At 44.8% G+C, this 26907-nt stretch overlaps 1 protein-coding gene across 6 annotated transcripts in view; it reads left to right on the forward strand.

The window, feature by feature from the left end:
- Positions 1 to 26514, forward strand: part of DENND4A (DENN domain containing 4A) — a 103458-nt gene extending 76944 nt beyond the window's left edge. For 4 of the 6 annotated variants that reach the window (XM_034435445.3, XM_087877778.1, XM_034435447.3 and 1 more), the window contains exons 20-31: positions 92 to 241; positions 1321 to 2414; positions 3648 to 3861; positions 4928 to 5004; positions 11131 to 11306; positions 11399 to 11545; positions 13967 to 14183; positions 14869 to 15123; positions 17151 to 17268; positions 17879 to 18041; positions 23909 to 23973; positions 26039 to 26514. In XM_034435445.3, the coding sequence (XP_034291336.2) occupies positions 92 to 241; positions 1321 to 2414; positions 3648 to 3861; positions 4928 to 5004; positions 11131 to 11306; positions 11399 to 11545; positions 13967 to 14183; positions 14869 to 15123; positions 17151 to 17268; positions 17879 to 18041; positions 23909 to 23973; positions 26039 to 26175 (2813 nt within the window). In that variant the 3' untranslated portion in view covers positions 26176 to 26514. The remainder of the gene's footprint in view (positions 1 to 91; positions 242 to 1320; positions 2415 to 3647; positions 3862 to 4927; positions 5005 to 11130; positions 11307 to 11398; positions 11546 to 13966; positions 14184 to 14868; positions 15124 to 17150; positions 17269 to 17878; positions 18042 to 23908; positions 23974 to 26038) is intronic. The other 2 variants (XM_087877777.1, XM_087877779.1) reach the window with 1 other exon arrangement.
- Positions 26515 to 26907: the final 393 nt, after the last annotated feature.

Raw genomic sequence — 26907 nt, forward strand, 5'->3', positions numbered from 1 at the left:
TTTAAAGAATAATAAATTGAGTACTTTCAGCCTTTGATTAAGAGTAAGTTTAACTTTTCATCAATTCTCGTGCATTTTTGTGTGCATATAGTATCTGAAATTGAGAGTGGAAAGGGAAGCGGTGACTGCCTCCCCGCGTTGAATTATCAAAATTCCACCTGTGTCAAGCTCGGTTCAAGGATCGTTCGTGTTAATGATACAACTGGCAAAATATCAGATGCAACAGGAGACAGGGCTATAGGTAAGCTGATGTGGCTGAAAGTTTTTTCTAAGCGTGGGTGAACTTTATTGATATTTGACTTGCACACGGCTGGCTATTCACGAATGGCCAGATTTTCCTGAAAACTGTTATGGCCTGTCGGCTGCTGACCCCTCCAGCAGCCAAATCAGAGGAGGAGGACCTGGTGGCTCAGCAGACTGATAGCATTGTGATTAACACCAGCTGTCTGCAATTACTGTAAGTTCGAATCTCACCAGGCTCAAGGTTGACTCAGCCTTCCATCCTTTCTAAGGTAGGTAAATTGAGGACCCAGTTTGTGGGGGCAATAAGCTGACTTTGTAAAAAATATACAAAAGTATGAAGGCTATTGCTTAACGCACTGTAAGCCGCCCTGAGTCTCCGGAGAAGGGTGGCATATAAATCAAATTAAAAAAAAAAAGGAGGTGTGGGAGTCAGGGTCAGCATCAAGGCAACCTGAGAGCTCCGATGGGGAAGAGAGAATCAAGCTGTCAGAGAGAGAGGGGGAGGGGCGGAGTCTGGGCTGTCCTTCAGCCCTCAGATGCAGAGTCAACAGCCCCCAGGTGTGGAGGTGGCTGATGAGGAAAGGGAAGAACAGCTGGGTCCTGTGCCTGATGCGCGGATGTGCAGAAGGCAGAGGAGAGGAGAGCAGTGGAAATCTATGAGCTGGTCCTTGGAACGAAAGAGCCATTGCTGCTAGCGAAGCCCCACCCCCCCCAGCTCTGGGGATAAAAAGCAGGGGGCGGAGATGAATAGGTGTGGCAGACAACTATTCATCTCCCTGCTGGACAGACTTGTTAGCCTGTTGTAAGAGAGAAACTTTTTGCCGGGGCTGCTGGCGCTCGTAATAAAGGAATCATTGATTTAACTACAGTTAAATCAACCGTGTTTAGGAGCCGGGTCAGAACAAAAACTCATCATGAATTGAATAGAAAAATAAGACTTGTATCCTTTCCATTTAAAAAAAAAACTACAGCAAAACTCTGTGAGCATATTAAGGGGGTCCTGTGAATCTGCTGGAGTTTTAGTAACTTAATGTAATATCCTTGGATCTTGTCCATGCTTTTTTTCTTTCTTTCCAGAAACCTCTGCAGGATTGCTCTTCTCTTGTTTTGACAATATCAATAAAACGGGAGTCACTAAGGCTGAAATGCTGAGAAACAAACATTTAAATGCAGCTGAAACGGAACACAAACGGATCGTTTGGCGCAACAGAAAATTGAGTGGAGATGCTCTAATGGAGCTCATGAAGAATCAGATCAATCAGGAAGCCAGACCCGAAGAAATTGTGGAGAAACTGGGCGTGGATGCCAAAATCCTTTCTAAAATGTTTGAGAAAAGAATGAGGCCGAAGACTCTCAACCTCCGACCAGCTGCTTTGGGACCTGCTCGGAAAAGCAATTTGGAAAAAGAATCTAGCGATGAAGATGTAGCCTACGAGAACGGTCTCGCGGATAAGACCGAGTCTCCGGTTATATTCGATTTGGAAGACCTGGATAACGAACCCATCCCGCAAGTGAAACCTGCGAAGCCGATGCATAAGAAGCCAAAGAAGATCCAGCGGGCCGTAAGTGTTCCGGTAAAGCCCATCGAGAAAGTTAATGTCGAAACTGGGTTTGATCCGCTCTCCTTGCTGGCCGCTGAGACAGGGCAAGGGAAGGAAGAAAAGGAGGAGGGCGAGGGCGAGGACAAAAGGGCCTCCACCCCATCGGCAAGGCGCGATTTAGCCGAAGAGATCGAGATGTACATGAATAATATGAGCAGCCCTTTGACAAGCCGGACCCCCAGCATCGATCTGCAAAAGGCCTACAACGACAAGAACCCCAACAAAAAAAGCCCGACCTTAGGCCAGCCCTGCCGAAGATCCAGCCTCCCACCAAACTCACCCAGGCCGATAGTGCTCCCCAAATCCAAGAGCTACCAGGTGAAAAACGAAAGAGGAAGGGACCGGCTTTGGTCCTCTCCCGTGTTCTCTCCCAACAATTTGTCGAGGGGACAATCTCAAGACATGGCCGGTGCAGTAACGCTCGCCTCTCCGACCTCCTTCAACCTGGACACGCTCCTGACCCCGACTTTCGATGTTCTGAAGAGCAGCATGTTTTCTGCAGGGAAAGGGGTGGCGGAGAAGGCCAGCAGGTGGTATTCGAAGTTCGCCACCTACACGGCAGCATCGAAGGTAAAGGCTTTCGAAGGGTTGCCGTGAAAATACACAGTTCAGCAGTGATTCCGGTGTGGCTGGTTGCCCTTCCTCACCCCTTGATGGCTCAGGGTTGAACACTTCTTCGGCTCCACAGGAGTTACCTTTCAAGGCTCTGAAAATCCTAGGTCAGGGGTGTCAAACTCGATTTCACTGAGGGACGCATCAGGGTTGCGTTTGACCTTGGGGGGGGCGTGACGAGCTCGACGTCACTCGTATTGGGGACGCCTGTGGTCGCCCGAGCACTCTGGCAGAGAAAACAGGCTCCCAAGCTCCGTTTTCAGCTGCAATGACCTCCTGCAATCCTCTGCCAGCAAAAACGGAGCTCTGGAAGGCCGCATGTGGCCCTCGCAAGCTCCATTTTTAGCTGCAACAGCTTCCACATGCGGTCCTCCAGAGCTCTGTTTTCGCTGGCAGAGGCAGTTTCCAGACCGGGCCCGCAGGCCAGATCTAAGCACCCACGGCCAAATCCGGTCCCTGGAAAACCACTTGGCGTTTTCTTTCGTTGGGGGTGTTACTCGGAATCCTGGCAACTATTTAGTTTACAAAACCCCAGCTATCTCTATTTCCCCCTCCCTATCCCTCATCTCCCGTGTGGCAGCACTGAAGCCTCCAAGATGGCCTCAGTCAGGCCAGCTTCAGAGTTGACAGTGGGTGCACTTCAAATAGTCTTGGGCCAAGGACCACCTGCGGTGCTTTGCCGCTAGATCAGGGGTCTGCAACCTTAAACACTCAAAGAGCCATTTGGACCCGTTTCCCACAGAAAAGAAAACACCGGGAGCCACAAAACCTGGGTGGGCATGGCCAACTCGACGTCACTCGCTTCCACCAGTCACATGACCCTCTAGCCACGCCTACCCAGCCAGTCATTAGGGCAGAGAACCGATTGTTAAAAAACACCGGGAACCACAAAACCCTTTTGACATCTCTCTCTCTCCTCCCCCCCCTCCCCGTATCTCTCTGTCTCTGCCCTAGCCGCTTCTCCATCACCCGCCGTCGCCCTTACCTTCTCAGGCCAGGGGAGAATGAGGGGCAGGGCCAGCCAGTGGTGGGATCACCCGACAGGGAGCCACAGCAGAGGGCCCAAAGAGCCGCATGCGGCTCCAGAGCTACAGTTTGCTGACACCCACTCTAGGTGTTTGCTACCAGATGTGGATCTGTAGCAACTCCCAACCTACCGCCCACCCCCTCCAATGCCTGTTCTCGTTTCAGGATCAAAACTCGGACCGAGCGAGCTTGTCGTCCCTCGGGGCTCTGGATTCAGAATCTGCCTCGCTAACCGATGAAGACATGTGCAACGATCTGGAAAGCAGCTCTTCTCCTCGGGACGATGCGTCGTCAGCTTTCAAGGGCATCGGCCTGAGCTCCACCAGCCTCGAAAGTGCCGCTTCTCACAACGGCTCCTCGAAACGTTCCTCGCACTGCGGTAAGGGAGCTGCTGTTGTTTTTCCCCTCGTCTGCTTTCATCTCGTCAGCTGACATGGGCTTGGGAAACTCCTGTCACCCTATGAACTGGCGGGATAGCCACCTCTCCTTCCAGAAGGCATTAGAATCAGCCCAAGGGAATCAGTCTTACAAAATCAAAATCCTTGCAAGGTTTCAGATAAAATAAGGGTTGGAGAATGCTGATATCTCGCAGGTTTCATGGAAGAAATCCAGAATAGTCTCTAAAGCTGAAAGATTCCTTCTTGAGGGCAATACGAGAAGGACTTGTCTCTCTCCTGCCATCTTTGCCCTCATTGGTTGTTGGTTTTTTTGTCATTTTAATGTCTTCTTTAATGTTTTAAATATATCTAGAGTACTGCATCCAGTTTTGGTCACCACACTATAAAAAAGATGTTGAGACTCTAGAAGAAGTTCAGAGAAGAGCAACCAGGATGATTAGGGGACTGGAGGCTAAAACATACGATGAACGGTTGCAGGAACTGGGCCTGGCTAGTCTAGTGAAGAGAAGGACCAGGGGAGACACGATAGTAGCAGTCTTCCAATATTTGAGGGGCTGCCACAGAGAGGAGGGGGTCAGACTGTTTTCCAATGCACCTGAAGGCCAGACAAGGAATAATGGATGGAAGCTGATCAAGGAGAGATTCAACCTAGAAATAAGGAGAAATCTTCTGACAGTGAGAACAATCAATCTATGGAACAGAAGTTGCCTTCAGAAGTTGTGGGAGCTTCATCACTGGAGGTTTTCAAGAAGAGACTGGACTGCCATCTGTCAGAAATGGTGTAGGGTCTCCTAATTGGGCAGGGGGTTGGACTAGATGACCTACAAGGTCCCTTCCAACTCTGTTAATCTAATCTAAAGAATAGATAAACTTCCCAGAGTTTCTGGGAGTCGGGTGGCAAATACATTTTAATTATTTCTATTGCTGTTGTTCTTATTGTTATTATTCCTTTCTCTTTGAAATAAAGGTAGCGGGCAGCTGGGAGGAGATCTTCTTTTCTAGGCCTAGTGTAAATATTTGCTTTTACAATGTCCTTTTGGTTTTTAGGCTCCGTTTCAAAATCCGAGGTGGTTTCCTCTTGCAGCCCAAGCAGCACCAGCGTCTTCCAGAATTACGCCTTGGAGGTACGGTATTTTTTGCTATCGTTACCATAAACCTGGTGAAAGAGATTTCAAAAGAAGGTTTATTTGCCTTCTACTTTTACATTACATTTTTCCTAAAATTCTTTCAATCCAAGGAATTTTGCGATTTAATCAGCTAGAATTTCATGAGTGCATTTTTGGACAGCTATTAACCCATCACCCTTCAAATAAACCCTGTCAAGCATCATTATCATCTGGACTGGCCCGTTTTTGATAGTCCCGGAATATGGGAGCTGCTCTGAGAAAAATAAAAAGGACAAATCAGTTTAAAATGTATTTGTCAGCTGTATACATAGATTAATTCGGCTGTTAATTTTGTTGACATTACAGTGCCACCACTTTTTCTTCTGTTGAAAAAACTAATTAATTTTACTGCCTGCTTTGGCCTCCTGTTTCAGCATCAGGGCTTTTTTAAATTAGGTAATCAATTAAAAGCTGGAAAGGCACTGGTTTGATCCTCAATCCCCCAGAGCTAATTAAAAGGTGTGGATTGGTTGGCTCTGATCTTGGCCTCATTATTTATACTTTCAGTTAACACTCTGCTTTCATGGGCAACACTTACCCCCTCTGAGTCCATTATTATTATTATCTATTGGGGAGAAGGGGTGTTCATCAAATCTGAACTGATTTTACACGTGAATAAGATTCACTCACAGAAGACTAGAGTGTATGAACACATTTTAAAGTTTTTGATCAAAGACTGCTAAACCATTAAATGAGGGTTTGTGGTATAGAAAGTACAGCTCTATATCCTAGATCCATGATGGCAAATCTATGACATGTGTAGCTATATCAATGGGCACACGAGTTCAGCTCCGGCATGAGTTGATTTTCGGGCCTTCTGGGCCTACCAGAAGTAGGGAAACAGGTTGTTTCCTGCTTCCAGAAAGCCTCAGGGAGTAATGGGGAAGGCCCGTTTTTCTCTCTCACCAGGCTCCAGAGCCTTTCTAGGAGTCTGGGGAGGGCAAAAACGGCCTTTCCCAACCCTCTGGAGGCCTGAAATGGCCCATTTGTCAACTTCTGGTGGGACAGGAAGTTGGCAAACGGGCCGTTTCCGGCCTCCGGTGGACCTCCGGAGGGGTGGGGAAGGCTGTTTTCACCCTCCCCAGACTCCTAGAAAGGCTCTGGAGCCTGGTGAGAGAGAAAAACGGGCCTACTGGGCCATTGCGTGCCAGGAGCAGGGGGGCGGGGATTGCAGGGGTGGGGTGCATAGAATTATGGGTGTGGGCACACACGCGCAACCACCACCCCGGCTCCTGGCACACAATGGCAAAAAGGTTAGCCATCACTGTCCTAGATATTACCACCCTTAAGAGAAGAAGAAAAAAGACCTACATTCTAATTACTGTTCAATCGGTCCATTAAATGCAATTAGTAAGAGGGGCCTTTGATTCTCTCCGAGCTTGGTTGATTTCTTGCAGACATTTCATGACCCAACTAGGTAACATCATCAGTGCTTGAAGAGAGTGTCCGAAGGAGGATGAGGAGGACTGTGGGGTCCTCAGTGTTCTCTGAGCTCGGTTGTTTTCTTGCCGACGTTTCATTACCCTAACTAGATAGCATCTTCATTGCTAGCCCAGGGAATGCTGACTGGGGAATTCTGGGAGTTGAAGTCCATACATCTTCAGGTTGAGAAGCACTACAATAGAGTCTATGCAATCCAAATTCTTTCAGATGCTCAGTTGTGTGCCAAGTATGGCACTGTAGTTTGAAGAAGGATGGTAAAACTGGAATCCAGAGCCTGTTCATAGCTTTTAGTTCTTCTGCCTGTAGGGCCTAGCCCCCTTAATCCTGGTCCATCTCTTTTTCACTTCCATGGATGTGGGAAGTAGAGAAGACAATAATTCCTGTTAAGGTCAGCCCACAGTTAACCTTCATCGCATCACACTCGTGTCAGAAGCACTGAGGTCCTTCCAGGTTGAAAGGATTAGCTGGTGATATATCACTGTAGCCCAGGGGACATCCAAATGGGGTGCTCCTTTCATGACCCCCGCAGGAGCTGGAACGAAGGACAGGAGCTCACCCCATCCCATGGTAGCTCTGGGGTCTCAGAGGCAGGTGTCAGGGTTCCAAGTAATAGACCCATAATAAGCAAAACTCCGAGGCAGATAGATTCCTCAAAGAATAGCTTTATTGGATATAACATATTGGCACAGATCTGGTGAAAACCGACTCTGAAGTTTTCACCTAATTAAAAGTAAAGGTTTCTCACTTTCTCAAAACAATCAGTCACATGGTCCAATCACGGCTCTGTCTGGTTGCCTGGTGACATCACTCCCCCTTCCTCTGACCAGGTGTGAGAACGTCCTTGGTTCCCAAGAGGAAGTATTTTGTTTTGGCTACAAAACCCCCAGCTATCTCTAATCCCCCCCCCCCACCCTGACCCTCAACTCCACTGTGGCAGCACTGAAGCTCCAAGATGGCTTCGGTCAAGTCAGCTTCAGGGTTGACAGCAGGCTTACTAACTGCCAACCCAGCGTCCTACCTACGTGGGCCACCATGTTCCTTGGCTATCCTTCATAATGGGCGATGAGGAAGATGAGACAATGCAATGGCAAGATTTTAATTGGTACTGACATGGAGGCAGACTGTACTGGAATGTGTATTATTTCTACCAGTGAACTAACTGGAAATTAAGACGTTCAAATCCTACAAGGAAAGTTATGGGGAATATCCTTTTTTTTTTTTTTTTTAGCAAAATGTCAGAAAGCATTTACCTTGGTGTGTTGAATATCCTTCCTTTAGCAGCCCTAAAAGGCTCTGTGATGAGAGATTTTGCCCTGGGGAAGAGAGGGTACTTAAAACCCTGCCTCCTCCTTTCCTTTCTGCTCCTTTTACGAGAATTTTCTCATTTCTTTGCTATATCCAATCATCTGCAAAAATGCCTAAACGCCGAGGTTAATTTTTAGGTTAGTCAGGTACGCAGACGAAGTTTCTAGAATTACAGGGCACATGAAAAATTTGCTGCCTGTTTATGAAGCAATTAAAGTTTAGAAAATTGTGATTTGCTTGCTTGTTAAAGGTGCTGTGGTTAATTTGATTTGAATTTTATATTGCTCAGTTTATCTGCTGAGTATCTTGATCAGAACTTGAGTATTAATCAGTAACAATAATAAAAATGGCATTATTTACTCATTTCTAAGGGCAGGGAAGGATGTCCCTGGAAATACCTACTAAACATTTCACAAAAATTTTATATAAGCTATATGAAAAAGTCAGCAGTTAAAAAAAAACATTTTTTAAAAAATAGACGAGGCAATTTAAGGTTGTGGGGTCCCTAAACTATTGGTATATACATAATAGGGATAATAGATCTGTTACTATCTGTGTACCTTGGATGAAACATCCTCCTGTTTTCCACTGGATCTGTTTGTTAAAACTGGACTTTTCCCCCCAGGCTAGCAAGTTGTAATTAACTTAATTCGTAGATTAGTCAGCTAAAGCTTTAATTAGTTTAACTGACATGGGGAGCAGTTTTTTAAAAAAACACCTTTTTTCCCCGAAGCCGTTTCAGTGCTGGTACTTGGGGTTATCTGTAACTATGCTGTCAAAAATGTTGTCCAGTTGTGTTAAAAAAAATAACAGTCTCCACAACCTTCTGGCCAGCCGATCATCCTTCTCTTTTGTTCTTCCTGTTTTTTTTCTTCTATTTCAATGTCATACCTGCACAGGAATCGGAAAATACTTCGTGCGGTAGCTTATCCCAAGTTATTTCTATTAATTATTTGGAGTTTATGCTCTTTGGTCCTTCCCTTAGAAGCCTCCTAAACCAGCGGTCGCCAACTGGTGGTCCATGGACCACTGGTGGTCCGTGAGAAAATTTTGGTGGTCCGCAGAAAAATTATTTGCATTTTTATATTGTACTAAATTAAGGGTCCTCAAACCACAGCCCCTGGGCCGGATACGTGCAATGAACGTTTGTGTTGCTGCAGAGAGTCTCCCCCTTTGGGGTCTTTTTGTGTGGGTTGGAGGGGGGCAGAAATTCCGACTTGGGGTCTGCTTCAGCCTCCTGGTGTGGGGCTTTGGGCAAAGGCTGGAGGGAAGCGTCACTGATAGCAAAGAGCCGGAGGGCCTCATTTCAGTGGGACTGCATCATGGCCTGGAACTGGCTGACCATCTCAGCCCGCTGAGCCTCCAGGCGCCAGTACCTGGTCTTGCACTCCAGCAGGTCTTCCCTTTGCTTGGAAAGCCTATGCTCGTAGTCCTCAGTGAGGTGCTTCTGCTGAGCCTCCTTCTCAGCCAGATCCAATTTGAACTGAGCCAGCTGTTTTGCCAACTTTTTCTCCTGGTGGCTGCTGAGCTCCAGCAACTGCTTCCTGTTGGGGCCCTAAGGAGCCCGGGTGGGCAGACGAGGAGGGCTGGGTGGGTAGAAGCCGGCGAGGCGCCCCTCGACGTGAGTGACGTTGAGTTGGCCACGCCCACCGAGTCACATGACCACCTAGCCACGCCCACCCACCCAGTCATTAGGCAGATCATATTAGTGCTCCACGGGATTTAAAATTATGAATTTAGTGGTCCCTGAGGTCCGAAAGGTTGGGGACCCTGTCCTAAACCACTCCTGTTTGTGGGAAACAGTTTGAAGGACCAGAGGTTTTTGCCAAACCCCATTAAAATTCTCCTCGTCAGGTGCAGTGACTGGCATCCCTCCACGGTCTTTGCCCTGTGCCCAGATCTGCAGTTCTGAGTTTATAGCGACTTCTTTTCTTTTAAGGAAAACCTTGCAAATAGAAAGTCATTCCCAAATGCTCCGTGAGGCTTGAACATATCCATCTGTTGTGGGGTAGATTGTGACATTAGAACAAGGCAAACCAAAAATAAAACAGAAAGCGGGGACAAGGAGAGCAGAGAGAGAGAGAGAGAGAGCAGAATTTCCTGCTTGAATAAGAGCATTTTGGTGGGGTCTGCCTGGAAGGAGACCCCATCAAGAGAAAACACTCTTCCACAAGGGAGCATGGGAAGAATGACCATTGGCCAGCCTTGCCAAGTAATCCAGGCGAGAAGCCATGCCCAGATGAACTAATTATCACATTACCTTAACAGAATCTTGCAAGTCTTAAAAGTATATTTCTACTCCCACGTTTACAGGCCAAGATATTAGGGAGGGTCTCTTCTAAGACTTTGCCACCCACAATTTCCTTATGAAGGCTAAGCTGCCTTTATCTGACTGTTCCCTGGCTGAGGATATCCTGGGGAATATCCTCTTCTTTCTTTTAAAGACCCCATAAAGCCTTGTGGGGTGGAGTCTGGGCAACTGAATGGAGCTGAGTGTTCACTGGCCGGATGCCTTTCCTGTCGCCAATGTGGAGCTTTGTTCAGCAGATATATTCTCATTGTGCCTAGAGAGAGAAATATCTGCCTCTACCTAGGATACAGCCTCCTGATTGTGAGGCGGGAACTCCACCTCTAGGCCACCGCACCCCTCCAGGTTCTTCCCTCTATCTCCTAAAATTATTCCTATGTGCCATTACATCATCAGAACATACGATGACTGCTTCCATTGTCTACAAGGCCAGAACATGGTGGGAGGGAGGGAGGGAGGGAGGGAGGGAGGGAAGGAAGGAAGGAAGGAAGGAAGGAAGGAAGGAAGGAAGGAAGAAAGAAAGAAAGAAAGAAAGAAAGAAAGAAAGAAAGAAAGAAAGAAAGAAAGAAAGAAAGAAAAGAGGCAGGCAGGCAGGCAGCAATAGCAATAGCACTTACTTATATACCACTTTACAGCCCTCTCTAAGTGGTTTACAGAGTCAGTCTCTTGCCCCTAACAATTTGGGTCCTCATTTTACCCATTTCAGAAGGATGGAAGGCTGAGTCAAGAAGGAAGGAAGAAAGGAAGGAAGGAAGGAAGGAAGGAAGGAAGGAAGGAAGGAAGGAAGGAAGGGTTTGCTGACCGCAATTGCAAACTCAACTTTTCTGCTCTGGAAATATGTATACATTTGTTTTTAAAAAATGGCATTAAAAATCCTCACTTTTGCAGGCAGGGCAGCAGGCTGGGAAAATACAAAAGTATTGTACTCAAAGCGACATCCTTTTTTTCAGCATCTTGTTAGCCTCAGGATTGTATGCCAAACCAAAAACAAAATGGCCCCCGTGGCTTTAACTCCGTGCCTCCCTCAGGTCCTGATCTCAAGCTGCTCCCGATGTCGAACCTGCGACTGCTTGGTTCATGACGAAGAGATCATGGCAGGCTGGACGGCGGATGACTCCAACCTGAACACGACCTGCCCCTTCTGTGGAAATCTCTTCTTGCCTTTCTTGAATATTGAATTCCGAGATCTCCGGGGACCTGGAAGGTACTTGTTGACTGATCCTTTGGAAAGGGAATTTTTAACTGGCAACATTTTCCACACGCAAACAGTTTCATAATCATGTGAACTCTTTGTAGGTACTTCCTGAAGTCCAGTCCTTCTTCGGAAACTATCCAGCTTCCGTCCTCTTTGATGAACCAGGCCGACAAAACTTGCATTGCTGATCCCCTTTCAGGGTTTACTACAACTTTAATTCCAGCTCAAAATGACGTGGTTTCAGAAAGGTAGATTTATTTCACGGTTTTTAAAACATTCATAACTACATTTATAACCTCCTTTTTGTTGTGACCCAGGCCCAAGTAGGTATTATCAGACGCAATCAATTCTAAACAAACAGACTTTATTAGAACAGCTGAGAATTAACTCATTCTCAGCGTAGTCCAAACTAATTCAAAACAAATTCTTCATAACACAGTTCTTTGGCCTTATCACCAAGCTTGGTCTACTTTGGCAACCTGCCAAAGGCTTTTTTTGGCAAAAGTTCAGAAGCAGGAGACGCCGACAAGAAATCAATGCAGCAAGACAAGAAACAAATCTATCAACGTTGTTTTCCGACAAAGAGCCCAAGAGCCATTGCTGGTCTTTTAAGCTTTATGGGAGGGGCCAATCCAGTGGTGGGTTCCTCCCGGTTCCGCCGAACCGGTAGCGGTGAGGATATGATGTCACCGAACCAGTTCTGCCGCCCCCCCCCACGTTATTCTTACGTTTTATTTGGCCCCACCCCCAAAAGAAAACATGAGTAGACCGGTGCCTGCAAAAATAAATGGGTAGACCAGTGCCTGCAAAAATAAATGAGTAGATCAGTGCTTGCAAAAATAAATGAGTAGATCAGTGCTTGCAAAAACAAATGCGTAGACCGGTACAGCTCTGCAAGCAGTTAAAAGCCTGGTAGACCAGTACCTCTGCTAAATCCTAAAGAATTGTCACCATCAAGCCATGCCCACAAAATAAGCCACACCCACAGAACCAGTAGTAAAAATTTTTAGAACCCATCCCTGGGCCAATCATCTCTTGGCCTTACTCCCGAGTCGTCCTCTGCTTTAGCTGCTCTTGCCTTCTGGCAGCTCTGCGCATGCGTGCACTAGGAACAGGCTCCTCCTGTTTCTCTGCCTCTCTGCTGTCCACCTCTGGAGGCTCCAGAGTCCGCGCATCGCTCCCAGATGGCCCTGGCCCCATCTCTGCCTCTGACGCAGAGCCTTTGTCCAGGCCTTCCCCTGACTCCAGGACTGGCCCATGTTCTTCCTCAGCCTCATCGCTGTCTGACTCCGCTGCCAGGTCCACAGGCTGCCGGCGGACCACAACACTTTTCCTCAAAATGAACTCCCCTCTAAACCTCAACACTCCAAACTTGGTGAGGTTAATTGGATGGAGAGAAGGGACTTGCAAAATTCATGGAAAAAGCCCTACCCCAAGTGCATCAATTTGACCAAATTCACACAGTAGATAATTCACACAGTATATGAGACACAACTGAAATGGGATTGGTTTGCTTTGGGCATCGCAAGTCATGTGAACACAGCACGTTGGAGGGAAAAGGTTGGAGTTTCATACAGATATGATTAAAACCACTGAAAAATCGGCGGGAGTAACTATTTTAATCATTGTAATTAATTACTGGCAGCAATGTATGTTGATAACTTGAGCCATCAAGTAATTTTTAGGACGTTTTCAAAAGAACGGGGAGAACTGATGAGGGGACTTGTGAGAAAAATACTGAGACTCTAGAAGGAATGCAGAGAAGAGCAACAAAGATGCTGGAGGCTAAAAAAAATACGATGAGCAGTTGAGAGAACTAGGTAGGTCTGGCCTATTGAAGAGAAGGATTAGGGCGATATGATAGCTGCCTTCCAATATTTGAGAGGCTGTCACAGAGAAGACGGCGTCAGCCTATTCTCCAAAGTTCCTGAGATCAGGACAAGAGATGATGGGTGGAAGCTTATCAAGGAGAGAAGCAACCTAGAACTAAGGATAAATTTCCTGACAATGAGAACAGTAAATCAATGGAACCGCTTGCCTCCAGAAGTTGTGGGTGCTCCATCACTGGAGATTTTCAAGAAGAGTTTGGACAGCCATTTGTCCAGAATGGCATAGGGTCTCCTGCTTGAGCAGAGGGTCGGACTAGAAGACTTTCAAGATTCCTTTCAGTTATGTTATCCTGTAAATGGCTTAGATACTAGAGGAAGACAGATTGTTTGTGTTCCAGCTTAGTTATCAGATCTTTCCTCCTCCATGGAATCTCCTCAGCAGTATATGTGTTAGGGTTCTGATGGATGCCCTAATTAAATCATGGGCTTCGAGCCAAGCTTCAAAAGAAATCCAGTTATTTATTAGGAGCTTCATGTCTGCACATTCCAAGTGAAGCCAACTCTGACCCCACGTAATTTACGGCCCAATTATAACCCTGTTTCCCCCCTCCCCCCAGGGTGCAATTTCCCGGGTTGTAGAGATCACTCCCCTCCGGCTGCTGTGGGTAACCCTGGGAGACAGCCTTGAGAGAGATATGCCTGGAATGTGCTTTTGTTTTTGGCTGCCATGCTGCTTTGTCGGTTTCCCATCCCCCTTGCCTATGGCAACACGAAAGCAGGCCAGGGATACTTTGCGAGTTGACATTATGTTCTTCTCAGTCAATATGTAAACTCTTCCAGCAGCTGCAAGATGAAACATTTGGACACCTTCTGTGCCAAGAGCATCCAGATCCCTTCTCAGCGAAGGCATCCCTCAACCAAAGAGGAACCGCTTGGCCACCCCCTGTCAAGGAGCGTCAGCGCGTACAGTTCTTTAGAGATAGATGAAGTGGGAGCCCATCCCCACAACCATTTGGTGCCCACAGGGAGCTTGCCTACAACTTTCCAGCAGAGAACGGTAAGGGTCCAAGTGTTGTGTTCCTTCTTCACCTGGATTTTCAGAAGAAACATAGCTTGAATAAAGAGCCTTGGTGGTCAGAATGTAGTATTGCAGGTAAGTAATAGAAAGTAAATAGCAATTACTTAGAGTTCAGGACGCGGTGGCTGAGTGGCTAAGACGCTGAGCTTGTCGATTGAATGGTCGGTAGTTCAGCGGTTCGAATCCCTAGTGCCGCGTAACAGGATGAGCTCCCATGACTTGTCCCAGCTTCTGCCAACCTAGCAGTTCAAAAGCATGTAAAAAATGCAAGTAGAAAAATAGGGACCACCTTTGGTGGGAAGGTAACAGTGTTCCGTGCGCCTTTGGCGTTGAGTCATGCCGGCCACATGACCACGGAGACGACTTCGGACAGCGCTGGCTCTTCGGCTTTGAAACGGAGATGAGCACCGTCCCCTAGAGTCAGGAACAACTAGCACATATGTACGAAGGGAACCTTTACCTTGTATGTTACAAGACAAAAAACTTATCCGTAGTTAAAAATAGTCAAAAGCAGAAATTTTAAAGCCCAGGAAAATCAGAAGGTACACTCATAACACCTGAAGATTCAAGAGGAGGGTCCCCCAACTAAGGACCCCTTTTTCATGGTCATTCAACACGGATTTCTCGCTCAGCTTTGTTCTTAATGCCCTCTCTGGCATCACAGGAGTCTGTGCAGCTGGAGTGGCATCTGCCTAGCCCGGAGCCCATCACCGTTCCTTATCTAAGTCCTCTCGTTGTCTGGAAAGAGCTTGAGAGCTTATTGGAAAACGAAGGAGATCACGTGATCACAGTGGCAGAGTTTGTGGACCATCATCCCATCGTCTTCTGGAACCTGGTCTGGTATTTCCGGCGGCTGGACTTACCCAGTAGCTTGCCTGGATTGATCCTGTCCTCTGAACACTGCAATAAAAATTCCAAGGTATGGAAATCAAAACATTATGCTAATCGTAAGCATTGATTTTGTTGGGGGAAATCTAACAGATACCGTATTTTTCGGAGTATAAGACGCACCTAGTTTTTTTGGTGAGGAAAAGAAGAAAAAGAAATCTCCCTCTGCCTCTGAGCAATTTTGCCTGGTTGCAGCAAACAGCCTGCTTTACTTTCATTTTCAGCATAGCTTGATTAGCACAAGGGGAAAAAAAATCTGCTCCAGCAATTTACCTCTTTGCAACAAGCAGCAGAGCCCTGCACAAAACAGCTGAGAGTCGGGAGGCCAATCCAGTCAACTTGTGCTAATTAGGCTGTGCTGAAGCTGAAAGGAGCTGTTTTTTCTTGCTGTTTGCTTGCAAGGAGATAACTTGCAAAGCAGAGGCCAAAGGGTGGGGGCCAGTGGGTGGGCGGGGCTACATTCAGTGTATAAAATGCACCTACATTTTCAACTCCTTTTAGGGGGGGGGAAGGTGCATCTTATACTCAGAAAAATATGGTAATTTGTGGTGGTTATTCATTTAAAGAACTACGGGAGAAAGGATGGTAGAACCTGGGGGCGGGGTGAAAAGGGAAACTAGCCTCGAATCCCTGCACAGTCACAAGGGAACCAACTCCAATCCCACCTTGAGTACCATTGACCCTTATCTAACACAGTGCTATCCCTGAATTGAGGAGATTCCTGCACACAGACCTTTAGCAATAAATCAGTTTAATTGAATCTTTGTGTGTGGCCCTGGTCTCTCACACCTTACAAGAACATTTTAACTAAACTGGGTGCTTTGTCTTGTGGCTATAATTATCTTCCTATAGAATATATATCCTACTTTACAATCACGTTAAAAGTACAAAAAGTAAAAGTCCTCAACATAGGACCACAATTGAGCCCCAAAATTTCTGTTGCTAAGTGAGACAGTTGTTAAGTGAATTTTGCCCTATTTTATGGCCTTTCTCACCACAGTTGTTAAATGAACCAGTGCAGTTGTTAAGTTAGCAGCACAGATCCAGCATCCTCATTGACTGCCGGTCACAAAAGGTGAAGACACTGCAACTGTTATTAAATATAGTAGCCAATCAGTTGAATTTTGATCATGTAACAATGGGGATGCTTCAACGGTCGTAAGTATGAAAAACAACCATGTCATTTTTTTTAGGGCCATTGTAACTTTGCACTGTCACTAAATGAACTGTTGTAAATCGAGGATTACCTGTACTGAAGCATTCATTTTTGCTATATTCTGGAATTTCCAGGGCTTCTTCTCATCCTGAGCTAATTTCATTTTTCTTCACATTTCAAAGTCAAAGCCTTTATTGCAGTGGTGAAATCCAATTTTTTTTTACTACCGGTTCTGGGGGTGTGGCTTGGTGGGCGTGGCAGGGGAAGGATACTGCAAAATCCCCATTCCCTCCCCACTCCAGGGGAAGGATACTGCAAAATCCCCATTCCCTCCCCACTCCTGGAGGAAGGACATTGCAAAACATTCCCACACCACTCTGGGGCCAGCCAGAGGTGGTATTTGCCGGTTCTCTGAACTACTCAAAATTTCTGTTACCGGTTCTCCAGAACCTGTCAGAACCTGCTGGATTTCACCCCTGCTTTATTGTCATTGTACATCATGTATACAACGAAATTGGTTTAGCCTCTTCTGTTACAGTTCATACACGTCAAGCTGAATAATGTACAGGACAATCCTTATACAAGAAGTTAGGGAAAAAACTAGTCATACGATTCCATATGTACGACATATTCTGTGCAACATGTATATTATTCAGGTGTATGATCTTACATTATGGTATATACATATTACACACTACACTGGCACCAGTGAAATTTGTGGTGCTACAGTATATTGTGTTTAGGAGTCTGACGGCCCATGCGTAAAAGCTGTTTTTAAACCTGTTTGTCCCGCTGGCTATACTTCTATATTTCTTGTTTCTTATGACTTTGCTTCTGGGTGACGCTGCCTTATTCCCTTTTATAATTGTCCTCAAACTATTTTGTGTTCTCCCTCTTAACAGATACCCAGAAACTGTATCTTGGAGAACAGCAAGCACGTTCTGATTCAGATGTTGTGGGACAATATGAAACTGCACAAAGATCCAGGACAGCCTCTTTATATTCTGTGGAACGCCCAGAGTAAGTTACCGGTATTCTTAACCATTTTATGGAAAAAGATTTCCCACCACGTCAGAAGCCGAAACAGATAAGCATTAGGAGTTTGATCACGCCAATTCTTGTCTTACAGGTCAAAACCGTACCCTTGTGATTGAGAGTGAGTGTTGTGTTACGTCTTGCTGTGGCTGAGAAATTATTTATTCCTTGGCTTACTTTGAACCATAACACCCCTCTCCTTTCCTAGTTTGTGTATGTGTATATTTTTTGTGGTTGCTTTTTGGCTTACAGCAAAGCATCCTGCCTAGGCATACACGTTTCCCCTCCAGCTATTTTGTGTCCTAGTTTCATTTTCTTTGAGATAAACCCTAGGAATTCTTGCAATAATTTGGAGATGACTTCCTGGCGCTTCCTACCTGTTTTGACCTGGCCTTTATATTCCTTTGCTTACAGCTCCTATATGCCGTTGATCAGACTGTTCCCTGTCACACTTCATTTGTGGACCCTGCCTTCACAAAATTGCCTTTATGCAATATTCTTTTATTTTTAAAACCAGCTGGCAGTCTTGGAGTTGTTGTTGTTTTGTTGTTGTTGGTATTGTTGTTCACTGTACTTTCTAAACATCTTTCTTCAGCCCAGAAATACCCAGTGGTTCGTTTACTGCAAAAGGACGACAGTTTCTTTAACCAGGAGCTCCTAAGAAGCATGGTCAAGAGTATTAAAATGAATGATGTCTACGGACCAATGAGCCAGATCCTAGAGAGGCTGAACAAAGGACCGCAGATCAAAAGGCACAGGTAAGACCAAAGTCTTTTTTTTTTCTTGGAAGAAAAAACTCAGACGATTCAGTCAGTCACTCGTTGAGAAGGTAAACAGAGAACCAAATATTCAGAATAACAGGGTTGGAAGGACTTTAGAGGTCTTCTGGTCCAACCCCCTACTTGTTCTGCCCCAGCTATGGACCCGAAAGAACGCAGCACACACAAAGTCTGTACAAACCTTAGTTTACTAAATTAAATCAGTTTTTTTTCAAACAAAGGCTGTTAATTAACTTTCTTAACAGCCTACAAGAATCCAAAGAATAAATAATCATAATCTTACTATGGTTGGCAGAAAGCCCAGAAGCAATTTGCAGAGAACTAAAATCAAGGCACGAAGGAGAGTGAACGAAGTTGTTCCTTGTAAATTGCTTCAGTCGGCGTTCCTCCTTAAATAGGCTAAGGGAGTGGCCAATTAGCCCCAAGCCTTACTCTTGAGGAGACCTCCCTCCTGAGGAGCCACTCCTGCCTTTTGGCAGCTCTGCGCGCCCATGCATCGAGAAGAGGCTCCTCTTCGTCCTCTTCACTTATGGTAGCTTCTGGAGGTTCTGAAGGCCCTGGCTGAATCCCCGCCTCTGGCACCATATCTTCTCCAGCCTCCTCACTGTCTTATTCGAGCGCCAGCTGCACAGGCTGCTGGCGCAGCACCACACCAGCCTCCTTGCTGTCCGAATCAGCCACCAGCTGCACAGGCCGCGTATGGGCCACAACATTACTCAAGCAAGAAACTTATTCCATTTCAGGCAAATGGTTGTCCAATCTTTTCTTTAAAACTTCCAGTGATGGAGCATCCACAACAGGCAAGTTGTTCCACTGATTAATTGTCCCCACTGTCAGGAAAATTCTCCTTAGTTCTAGGTTCTAGTTCCAGGTTGCTTCTCTCCTTGATTAGTTTCCACCCATTGCTTCTTCTCCTGCCTTCAGCTGCTTTGGAGAAGAGGTTGACCCCCCTCTTCTTTGTGTCAGCCCCTTAGATATTGAAAGACTGCTACTGTATCATCCCTAGTCCTTCTTTTCATTCCTTCCGTGTTCCTTCTCTTCCAAAAGAATTGGGGCGTCTGGATTTTGAGATACTGTGGTATTTTTGTCCCACTGGTTTCCTTAGTTTAGGTCCACACATTGCATTGAGATGGGTTGAAGCATCTTCCCTTGGGCTGAGCATTTGGCAGGACTGCAGCCATTCAGTAAAGCAGGCCTGGCTCAGCTGTAGGTTTAGTAGTTAAAAAGCCCTAATTGTTTGTTTGTTTTTTTCATTTTAAAAAATGTACAGTTTCCCATCTTGAACAAGGATTAGGGCAGGGGTGAAATTCAGCAGATTCTGACAGGTTCTGGAGAACCGGTAGTGGAAATTTTGAGCAGTTCAGAGAACCAGCAAATACCACCTCTGGTTGGCCCCAGAGTGGGATGGGAATGGAGATTTTGCAATATCCTTCCACCAGGAGTGGGGAGGGAATAGGGATTTTGCATTATCCTTCCCCCCAGGAGTGGGGTGGGAATGGGGATTTTGCAGTATCCTTCCCCCCAGGAGTGGGGGGGGGAATGGGGATTTTGCAGTATCCTTCCCCTGCCCCACCCCAAGCCACGGCCCCCAAGCCACACCACACCCCCAAGCCATGCCATAGAACCGGTATAAAAAAAATTAGATTTCACCACTGGATTAGGGTGACATGATAACTGTCTTCCAGTACTTGAGGGGCTATCACAGAGAGGAAAGGGTCAGCCTGTTCTCCAAAGCATCTGAGGGTCGGATGAGAAGCAATGGATGGAAACTAATCAAAGAGAGAAGCAACTTAGAACTAAGGAGAAATTTCCTGACAGTGAGAACAAGAGCCTTGGTGGCGCAGCAGACTAAAGTGCTGTTAAGTAGCACCAGCTGCCTGCAATTACTGCAAGTTCAAATCTCACCAGGCTCAAGGTTGACTCAGCCTTCCATCCTTTCTAAGGTAGGTGAAATGAGGACCCAGATTGTGGGGGCAATAAGCTGACTTTGTATAAATATACAAAAGTATGAAGGCTATTGCTTAACGCATTGTAAGCTGCCCTGAGTCGCTGGAGAAGGGCAGCCTATAAATCGAACCAATAAATAAATAATAAATAATCAGTGGAATGGGTTGTCTCCAGACGCTCCATCTCTATAAAGATTTTTTAAGAAGAGATTAGACAGCCATTTGTCTGGAATGGCATAAAGTCTCCTGCTCAAGCAGGGGTTAAACTAGATGACCTCCAAGGTCCCTTCCAACCTTATTTATTCTAATAGAAGCTCACAGCAGCACTAAAACCAAGTTACTATAAGATATAACCATAAAACAATCACATAACCCTCACCTCCCACCCCACCCCCCGACCAGATGCTCCCAGCAAACTCCATATACCCTCATTCTGTTCTATCCTATCTTTAGTGCCTGGGTAAAACAAACCAGGTCTTGACAGCCTCCCGAAAAGCCGGGGTGGGGGTGGGGGCTGCCAAATCAGCAGGGTGAGACTGTTCTCAATTGTTGACCTTTTCCTTGAGATGATGCTTCCAGATGGCATTTTATCACGGAAGAATAGAATGTACTTTTGAAATCGTTGTAAAATGCAAGCTATTTTTACACCAGCACTTCCCTGTAAAAATAGCCTGCATTTTTTAAAAAACATTTCCAGTTCTGTGCTTACGGGATTCATCATGTCACAAAAGACTTTGCAGCAACGCCATCTCTTCCTTTTGTCCCTGCTTCCTTTTTGTGGCCTGTTGCAGGGTGGTCCCTTGATTTTGAGCAACGTTACCATTTGCCGGGGTTTGGTCCTCCTTATTTCAACGAAGAATGAACTTAAGAAACAATCGCTTGCCATTTTCACTGCCACTTTACCAAGGGATCCCTTGGTAAAATGGCAAGCGATTGTTTCTTAAGTTCATTCTTCATTGAAATCTTAGAAAATACTTGTAGCTCAGGTTTTAGGTTTCAGCAGCGGTTTTCTCTCCAAGCTTGTTTCTTTGTTGTTAATTATTTAATTAATTATTTAATGTGGCGCAGTGGTTAGAGTGCAGTACTGCAGGCTCCTTCTGCTGCCTGCCGGCTGCCTGCAATTTGGCAGTTTGAATCTCACCAGGCTCAAGGTTGACTCAGCCTTCCATCCTTCAGAGGTCGGTAAAATGAGGACCCAGATTGTTGGGGGCGAGAGGCGACTCTGTAAAGCATTTAGAGAGGACTGTAAAACACTGTAAAGCGATATATAAGTCTAAGTACTAAGTGTTATTTAATTATTAAATAATCTACAATTAATTACTAAATTGATGATCTATTAAGTGTCCTTAATTAATGCAGGACAGCATATAAAAAATCCCAGTAAATTCTCTATGGGTGACCACTTTCTGCTCCAGCCCTGCTTGCTTCAAAGAAGTGGGAGATTTCCAGAGCAGCTGCTTCATTTCCTTCCGTTTAGGGCAGGGGTCTGCAACCTTAAACACTCAAAGAGCCATTTGGACCCGTTTCCCACAGAAAAGCAAACACCGGGAGCCACAAAACCCTCCCCATGCCTGACTATTTCTTGAGCAGCCACAAAACTGGCATATGTTGTTGAATTAAACATTCTGTTTTCTTCTGAAACTTTTCTTTTCTTGTATTTATCCATGGTTGGCCTACCGGAGGTTGAAAAGCTCAATAAATCGCGTGCTGGAGGGTGTCACACTTTGGCAGTTGTGACGCATATTTTGAGTGACAGGGAGCCGCAGCAGAGGGGTGAGAGAGACACATGCGGCTCCAGAGCCACAGGTTGCTGACCCCTGGTTTAGGGGCTGGTGTATAAAGGGATCCATTTTGCCTGTAGGTTACAGGCAGTCCTCAACTTACAACCATAATTGGACCTGTAATTTTGGTTGTTAAGTCACTCCAGTAGTAGGTTAAGACACCCACATGATAGGACTTTGGATTGAATTGCAATTGCTATGGTCTTTGTTAAGTGAATCATGTGGTCCTTAAGCAAAACTATTCTCCTGCATGTGTTTTTACTGGAAACTGGCAAAAAAAAAAAATACAATAGAATACAATACAATACAATACAATACAATACAATACAATACAATACAATACAATACAATACAATACAATACAATACAATACAATACAATACAATACAATACAATACAATACAATTCTTTATTGGCCAAGTGTGATTGGAGACACAAGGAATTTGTCTTGGTGCATACGCTCTCAGTGTACATAAAAGAAAAGGTACATTTGTCAAGAATCATAAGGTACAACACTTAATGATAGTCATAGGGTACAAATAAGCAATCAAATCATTTATTATTGATTCGATTTATTTATTGGTTCGATTTATATGCCGCCTTTCTCCGGAGACTCAGGGCAGCTTACAATGTGTTAAGCAATAGCCTTCATACTTTTGTATATACCTGCTTAATAGGGCTTTTGGCCCCCCCTAAGTGGTGTTCTTTTTTATACAAAGTCAGCTTATTGCCCCCACAATCCGGGTCCTCATTTTACCTACCTCGAAAGGATGGAAGGCTGAGTCAACCTTGAGCCTGATGAGAATTGAACTTGCAGTAATTGCAGGCAGCTGGCAGCTAAGTGCTACTTAACAGCACTTTAGTCCGCTGCGTCACCAAGGCTCTTGGAAACAATCATACTAGGAAACAATCAATAAAAATGCCTCAAAACACAATCACATGACCCTGGGATGTTGCAGCCAGTCATAAATCCGAGTTAGGGTCCAAGTGCCCAAAATGGGGTCACGTGACCACAGTGTGGAGGGGAAGGAGAAGCAACATTTTGCAATGGCTAAGCTCCCTTTCCAAGCAGTTGTATCTTCAAACAGTTGCTAAATGGCCAGTCCTACCTTGAGAACTGCCTGTGTTCCCATATCGAGCAATGCTTTGAAGCGACGGGGCGACTTATTCTGCTTTTCCTCCTAGAGGGCAATTCTAGAGAGCCCAGTAACCTTACCCAGGCAGTCCTCGACTTACGACCACAATGGAGCCCCAAATTTTTGTTGCTAAATGAAAAATTTGTTTAAGCAAGCTGTGCCCCATTTTATGACCTTTCTTTTTTTTTTTTTTTTTTTAATTTGATTTATATGCCGCCCTTCTCCGGAGACTCAGGGCGGCTTACAGTGTGCTAAGCAATAGCCTTCATTCTTTTGTATATTTATACAAAGTCAGCTTATTGCCCCCACAAACTGGGTCCTCAATTTACCTACCTTAGAAAGGATGGAAGGCTGAGTCAACCTTGAGCCTGGCGAGATTCGAACCTGCAGTAATTGCAGGCAGCTGGTCTTAATAACAGGGTGCTTTAGACCACTGTACTACCAAGGCTCTTGCCACCGTTGTTAAGTGAACCCATGCGGTGGATTCATTGTTAAGTTAATAATACGGTTGCTAAGTGAATCTGGCTTCCCCATTGGCTGCGCTTGTCAGAAGGTCGCAAAAGATGCATCACATGACTCCGGGACACTGCAACCGTCATAAATATAAACCAGTTGCCAAGCTTGTCTGAATTTTGATCATGTGACCATGGGGGTCGTAAGTGTGAAAAACAGTCATAAGTCACTTTTTTCAGTGCCCTTGTAGCTTCGAAAGGGTCACTAAATGAACTGTTCTAAGTTGAGGACTACCTGTACTTTGTGTTCTGTGCCTAACAGGTCAGACATCGTGGATAAGAAAAATATAATGAAAATGAAATGATTTTGTTAAAAATCAACAGTCTCTTCCTGGGGTTGGAAAAAAACCCATCCTCAAATTACCTGCAGCACAGTATCTTAATCCTAATACACAGTCTGGTATAGTGGATTTAAAATCAGTGGCTGAAAAATAAAGCTTTCCCATTTTATTTTTGTCTCTTTTGTTTCAGGAGTCTTTATAGAGAAATACTATTTCTCTCTCTCGTTGCTCTTGGAAGAGATAATATCGATATAGGTAAGCTGCCAATGATGTTCTCCTAAGTATGTGTTAAATGTTTACTGCAAACCATCGCTTCTGAGCTTAGAAAACATTTGTATTTGAAAAGTATAAGGTAAAGGTAAAGGTTCCCCTCGCACATCTGTGCTGGTCGTTCCGGACTCTAGGGGGCAGTGCTCATCTCCATTTCAAAGCTGAAGAGCCAGCGCTGTCCGAAGACGTCTTCGTGGTCATATGGCCGGCATGACTCAATGCCAAAGGCGTACGGAACGCTGTTACCTTCCCATCAAAGGTGGTCCCTATTTTCCTACTTGCATTTTTCACATGCTTTCGAACTGCTAGGTTGGCAGAAGGTTGAAAAGTATAGAGTCCTCTTAATATAACATACAGCTATTTAACCCCTTTCTGTTCTCCAAAATAAGGAATAAATTCGAGTCAATGACGGGGGAAGGTTGAGTTCAGAAAGTCCGGTAGAGAAGCTTGTATAAAACAGAATAATTGAATTTGCTTCTTTGCGCAAAAACCAACTTTCCCCAGAAAATGATCCCTAATTGCAAACTCTGGCTTCTTTTGATTTTTTGATGGAGGGAGAAAATTTTCCCAACCTTGACAGTGTTTCCAGGCTGAATTAGCATCTCTTCCCAACAATGGTCATGAACTCAAATATGCCATCCCACTTCCAGCCTGAAAAGTAGCCATGGTAGTTGCTAGGGACAAAAGCTTCCAGCATCGTTTAAAAATATGCTAGTTTTCAAATCCATCAATCACCAACCGCAAGCCACTTCTTTTCAGCACTGTCATAACATTGAACAGTTGTCAAATGAATGGTCATAAGTCAGGGACTTCCTGTACTGCCTGCATATAAGTCTCACAAAAAGAAGAGGACTTTGATATATGTATCAAAGTCGTATGTGTGTGTGTGTGTGTCTTTGTGTGTGCCTTTGTGTGTGTATACATTTATATATCTCACACATATCTATCTCACATATATCTATCATCTATTTGTCATCTATATCTCTATTTATCTCGATAGATAGATAGATAGATAGATAGATAGATAGATAGATAGAGCTATATATCTTTATCATCTATCTATGTCTCTATGTATTTCTAATCTATTTATCAGCTATCTGTCATCATTTATTATCTGTCTACCTGTTCTATCTCTCTGTCTATCCTATCCTATCTTATCCTGTCCTGTCCTGTCCTGTCCTGTCCTGTCCTGTCCTGTCCTGTCCTGTCCTATCCTGTCTATCTATTTACCTACAATAGTGGCCAAAATTGTGGAAACCTTTTGGGAAAAGTATATTTTTGAGGTTTGATGGCTAATAACACCACTTTTTTTTTGGAGTTTCAAGATAATCCTATTCCACTGCTGGAATGGCCTGGGACTAGCCCAGACCTTAACTCAATTGAAAAATCTATGGAGCCGACTAAAGAAACTTGTTAGTCAGACGCGACCCAGCAATAAAACCCAGTTAAGAGAAGCAGTCCTTCAATCTTGGTTTGAACAGCTGCAGAACTAAAAGACATGGTTCACTCCATGGGAAGATGTTGTAAGGCTGTAATTCATGCTAAAGGTTACCCAACTAAGTATTAAATGACATGGTGGTAATTTTTGTAGATCTCATTTTTTCTATGGTGATAATTTTTGTATATGTCATTTTTTCCTATGTATTTCACTTTTCTTCCTTATACTGTACTGCTATTCTAATAGCAAATCCTTCATAAAAGTTATTGCGTTACATCCTTGATTAAATTATTTTTCTGTTGGTATATAATTTTATGGTACTCCTCCAAAAAATAATGGTGTTATTAGCTAGTTTTAGAAAATACACTTTTCCCAAAAGGTTTCCACAATTTTGGCTACTACTGTATCTCTCTCTCTCTCTCTCTCTCTCTCTCTCTATCTATCTATCTATCTATCTATCATCTATCAAATATCTATCTATTATCTATCTATCATGTGTCTCTCAACTATCTCTCATCTATCTATCTATCTTATCTACCTACCTACCTACCTAGTTTGCCTGCCTGCCTGCATAAGCCCCGTGCTATAGATATTTTCTTCCTCTCCCTCCAGATGCTTTCGACAGAGAATACAAGATGGCTTATGATCGTCTCACCGCCAATCAGGTCAAGAACACCCACAACTGTGATCGGCCGCCTAGTACCGGCGTGATGGAGTGTCGAAAGACATTTGGGGAGCCGTACCTTTAGATGGAACCAGGGCGTGTCACGAGGTGCTTCGTGGGTGAACAACAGGAGCCGCTGCAGACTCTCCTCCTCCTCCACTGAGAAAAAGCACCTGGGCCTTTGTCTAGAGGAGAATTTCTGCAGGGAACACAATCCCGGGATTACGAAAGACCCCCGGGACTCCAGCGGGGGGGGTCTCTCTCTCTTCATCTTGACGCAGAGATGAGCCACGTGGCGCAAAATCTGGAGCCTTTTGCGGCAGAAAAGGGCAAATCAGGGTGGACCAGAAACATGCAGGGAAGGGAGCATGCATCAAAATAAGCTTTTGAAATAAAGTGTTTGCAGAGAAGGTGCGAAAAGTGACAGAAAGCAGGCCAGAGTTATATTATAACAGAATTTTAAATTATTTATAGCAAGTTCATATTTTTTTAACTTTTTAAATTCCAAGAGTGAACTGAGGGACTTCGTTGCTTAAGGGATACTTTTCAGAATATTGCTGTGTATAGCAACAAGTCTGGGTTTTTGTTTTTTTTTGCTTTTTCCTTCCCTTTTTTCTAAAGAAGCACTTCTTTCATTTTTGCTTTTTTTTTTTTTTATGTAATACAGAACTTTCAGTACTCTATTTCCTATTCCGTAAAATCTATATTTACCTAGATCGTTTTAGCTGACAGGTATTGTTGACCGAGTAATAGGAAGCTTTGGTAAGATTTGTCACTGTTTGAAAATTGAAACTGACGTCGCTTTCCTTCGGTCCCA

The sequence above is a fragment of the Pantherophis guttatus genome, chromosome 13 (assembly GCF_059756535.1).
Source record: "Pantherophis guttatus breed Tessera chromosome 13, ASM5975653v1, whole genome shotgun sequence".
NCBI classification, from domain to species: Eukaryota; Metazoa; Chordata; class Lepidosauria; order Squamata; family Colubridae; genus Pantherophis; species Pantherophis guttatus.